Source organism: Lotus japonicus, chromosome 1 (genome assembly GCF_012489685.1).
Source record: "Lotus japonicus ecotype B-129 chromosome 1, LjGifu_v1.2".
Taxonomy (NCBI): Eukaryota; Viridiplantae; Streptophyta; class Magnoliopsida; order Fabales; family Fabaceae; genus Lotus; species Lotus japonicus.
Genome location: NC_080041.1, coordinates 96,949,586 through 96,953,791, shown reverse-complemented (window position 1 = coordinate 96,953,791; position 4,206 = coordinate 96,949,586). Strand labels below are relative to the sequence as shown.

Here is a 4,206-nt window from a genome sequence, read left to right as displayed (position 1 = left end):
AATTATAGAAGAATTTCAAACATACGCATACACAAAAATTTAAACTAATTCTACTAAAATGCATTTGAAGTCTTGGGAGATAAACGTGTAGATTAACTTGCATCATCGGTATCGGTTGTTCTAATTTAAACAGAGCTATAAGATTGGAGCAACTGTAAATCCTGCATTAAATTTTAGTTGGGAGATTAAGTCATTTGATTATTTCTCATCTATCGGATCTTGTTATCTTTGAGAAAAAGCAGAAACTTCTTTCTTCATGCAATGTGATTTTGGACGATTTTGGCTTCATCCCACCATACAACAACAGAATATGATTATTATCCTGTCTTATCCTATCCTATCCTGGTCACCAAACGGGCCCTTAGTGCCCTTAACCATGGTTAAGCAAACCCAATACACACGCTGGCACATTGACAGTTAGACACCACCCTCACCTTCCTCTATCTTTAACTCTTGCTCAACCTCTTCACTCACACACTCTTCATCACTCTCCACTCACTCACTAACTCACTTCACAACCCTCTCTCTCTCTACCACCGCCATTGTCACCCATTTCACCAAAATGGGTAACTACTCCCCTTTCCTCTTCCTCCTTGCTCTCTCCCTCGCCGCCGCCGCCGCCGTCTCCGCCCACAACATCACCGAGATTCTCGCCGCCAACCCCGACTACAGCTCCTACAACTCCTTCCTCTCCCAAACCAAGCTCGCCGACGAGATCAACAGCCGCCAAACCATCACCGTCCTCGTCATCCCTAACTCCGCATTCTCCGCCATCACCGCCTCCCACCCTCTCCCCGTCGTCAAGAACGTGCTCAGCCTCCTCATCCTCCTCGACTACTTCGACAACACCAAACTCCACCAACTCACCGACGGCACCACACTCTCCACCACTCTCTTCCAAACCACCGGCACCGCCACCGGCAACGTCGGATCCGTCAACATCACCGACCTCAAAGGCGGCAAGGTCGCCTTCGGCTCCGCCGCACCCGGCTCCAAACTCGCCTCCACCTACACCAAATCCGTCAAGCAAATCCCCTACAACATCTCCGTCCTCGAGATCAGCGCTCCGATCATCGCTCCCGGAGTCCTCTCCGCTCCTCCGCCGTCTTCCTCCGTCAATCTAACCGCTCTCATCGAGAAAGCCGGTTGCAAAACGTTTGCGTCGTTAGTCCTCTCTAACGGCCTCATCAAAACGTTCCAATCTGCTGCTGACAAAGGCTTGACCATCTTCGCACCGTCGGATGAAGCTTTCAAGGCACGTGGCGTCCCTGATCTGAGCAAGCTCACCAACGCTGAGGTAGTCTCGCTCTTACAGTATCACGCCGTCGCTAAGTACCTGCCAGTTGGATCCCTCAAAACCACCAAGGATCCAATCAGCACTCTCGCCACCAACGGCGCCGGGAAGTTCGAGTACACTGTCTCCGTCGCCGGCGACTCCGTCACTCTCCACACCGGCGTTGATTCCTCCAGGGTTGCCGACACCGTGCTTGACTCCACTCCACTCTCGATTTACTCTGTCGACAGCGTGCTTCTTCCACCGGAGCTTTTCGCGAAGTCGCCGTCTCCCGCTCCGGCGCCGGAGCCTGCTAGTGCGCCTTCTCCGGCTCCGGCTTCTGGTCCCTCCCCAGCTTCGGCTCCCTCGCCGCTTCCGGCGTCGCCTCCGGCTCCTGCAGGTGAGACTCCTGACGGTGCTCCGGCTGATGCTCCGTCTACTGCGGCGGAGAGGAGCACTTCCGGCAAGTCTGCTGGTGTCACGGTGAAAGCTTCTGTGATTCTCACCGTTACTGTAACTGCCTTGTCTGCTTTTGTGATTTCATCTGTTCTCATGTCCTGAATGGTAATTTCATAGCATTTTTCTGTTATTTTTGTAATTTCGAGTTTTCTTTTATTTTTTCTATTTTCGTGAATGTGATTGGACTGGAGAATTTTTTTGATTTTAATTTTTTTTGCTATTATAGAAGAATTTAGGCTTGTACGTTGAGATTTGAATCGTGTATGTGAAGCTTTTTTTTTGTTATTTTTAATTTTTGCGGTTATGGAAGATTCTAGAGGTGTTGCTATGATGTGGTGCGTGGTATTATAATTTTTGTGTGGAGGCGAGTGAAGAGCACGTGGTGGGGGTGCGAGTGGGTCCTACGTGTTCCCTGTTTGTTATTGAAGACAACTGGATCTGACTCTGAAAACTGTGCGGCGAATGGTTTTGCAATTTCCAACTATTTCTTTTTGTTATTAAATGCATGCCTTTTAGATGTTTCTAATCTAGGTGACGCGCGAGGAGGCGCGTTGTGAACTAGGACAATTAATTGACTGCATTCGCTTTAGTTTATCATTATGCCTTTTGTTCCTCAAAAAAAAAAATCATTATGCCTTTTGAGTTTTTAAACGACCTGGTTTTGACGTGGTGATTATGGCATTTGTATCCGTTAATTCACTTTCTTGACTCTGATGCTGTCCCAAATGTATTTTATAATGTGGCTCTTGAAATTATATTAAGAAGCATTTGCTGGATATGTTAGCCAAATTTTTTTTCTAAAAAAAGTGAAGTAGCATGCATAAATATAGTTAGAAAACATGTTGACTCACGCCAGTATCGTTTAAATGGATGTGTTTATTTTTCATTGTTGTAATGAGAGTTGTGTTAGAGGATAATTTGTAAGTACTTTTATAGGCCTTGTGGCAAGCTATGATGATTTGTGGTGTTGATCGGAGTTGTACTCATTCAAAATTTATATTCATAAATAGTAAATAGTCTCCCTAAGAAAATATTTCCTGTTTAAAATTTGAGTTTAATGGATATGCACTGACAGTGTAAAATAGTTTTACACAGACATCCAATTGAATTCCGCCAAATCAGAAAATATCTTATTATTTTAATTAAAATTAAAGTCAAATGTAATTATCTCTCCTATGTGACATGCTTTGATTGGATGACTGTGTAAAACTATTTTACACTGTCAGTGCATATCCATTAAACTCTTAAAATTTTATACGTTCAATTTATGTCACATTAAGGGTGTTGGTTAAAACAGCCAAACAGCTTGATGGATGTTAGTAATGTGGTAGCGTAACGCCATAATCTGGTTATTATTTTTTTAACTTTTGACTATTCCTATTAATTATTAATTATAATTCATAATGTAGCTGCAAGTGAGGCATACGGTCATTCCATGGCAATTTTTTTTCTTTTGATTTTCAGAATGGAATTTACTCTGTACTCTTGGAATATCTTTGACAGGCTGGTCATCGACCATTTGGTGTTTGAAAGATTTTTTCACAATATTCTTCTAGGATTGGAGTGGAAAGGATTACTTTTCCTATTTCAATGATGAATATTTGTTATCATCTGAACATAATATGGAAAAATGTTCTGAGACACTCTGTAGTGTGTGTATGGAGATAAAAAAAAAAAAACAAAGATAAATGTGTAGTTAATTAATCAAGTGAGTTAACGTAATGAAAAAAATAGTGGTTGAGAATTTGAAGCTCAACTCTTGTGAATGAAAAAAATAAAACCTCATTGGTCAACTTTACTGCTTAATGCGTTGATTGTAGGGTCAGTGATTAGTCTCACAACTACTAAATGTGGAGATAACTTGGTCAAGAAAAAAATATGTATGATTAATTTAGTATCTGAAAAGTTAAGTTATGCCGCCACAATATAGACTTGACATAAGCATGCCAAGCGAAGGAGGTGAATGAATTCTCCACTAAAGAAATGGTTAGCAGAGTTATCCTTTAAGGGGTTGTCTAAATGATTTATGAGAAAGATTGAGTTAAATAACGCATTGTCCAATCATATCGAAGATGAATGAATTAGAATTTCTTTATTTTATTTATAAAAAAATTATATTGATCCATTGAGTTGTGAGTTAGTAACCCACATGAGTCATTTAGACAACTCTATCTTTAAACTCATATGGCAATCTTAAAACTTACAACCCATTTGTCTAGTTTAGAAGTTATTGAGAGTTAACAACGACCCTAGAAAAATCACATTGTGATTCACATGTAAATTTATAACATTCAAAATGTAAAATACTAGTATGTATACCCGTGCCGATGCACGGAGCACATGTAAATTTATAACATTCAAAATGTAAAATACTAGTATGTATACCCGTGCCGATGCACGGAGGACATATTTCTAAGTATATAATAATTTGCTTTTAATATATAGAATTATTTATTTTGTATGAATAAACAAAA

At 40.9% G+C, this 4,206-nt stretch overlaps 1 protein-coding gene across 1 annotated transcript; it reads left to right on the top strand.

The window, feature by feature from the left end:
- The first annotated feature begins 460 nt into the window (after positions 1 to 460).
- On the top strand, positions 461 to 2,024 carry LOC130728154 (fasciclin-like arabinogalactan protein 10). Its single transcript, XM_057579522.1, has one exon. It carries the CDS (start codon positions 563 to 565, stop codon positions 1,832 to 1,834), a length of 1,272 nt encoding a protein of 423 aa, XP_057435505.1. The 5' UTR covers positions 461 to 562; the 3' UTR covers positions 1,835 to 2,024.
- Positions 2,025 to 4,206: the final 2,182 nt, after the last annotated feature.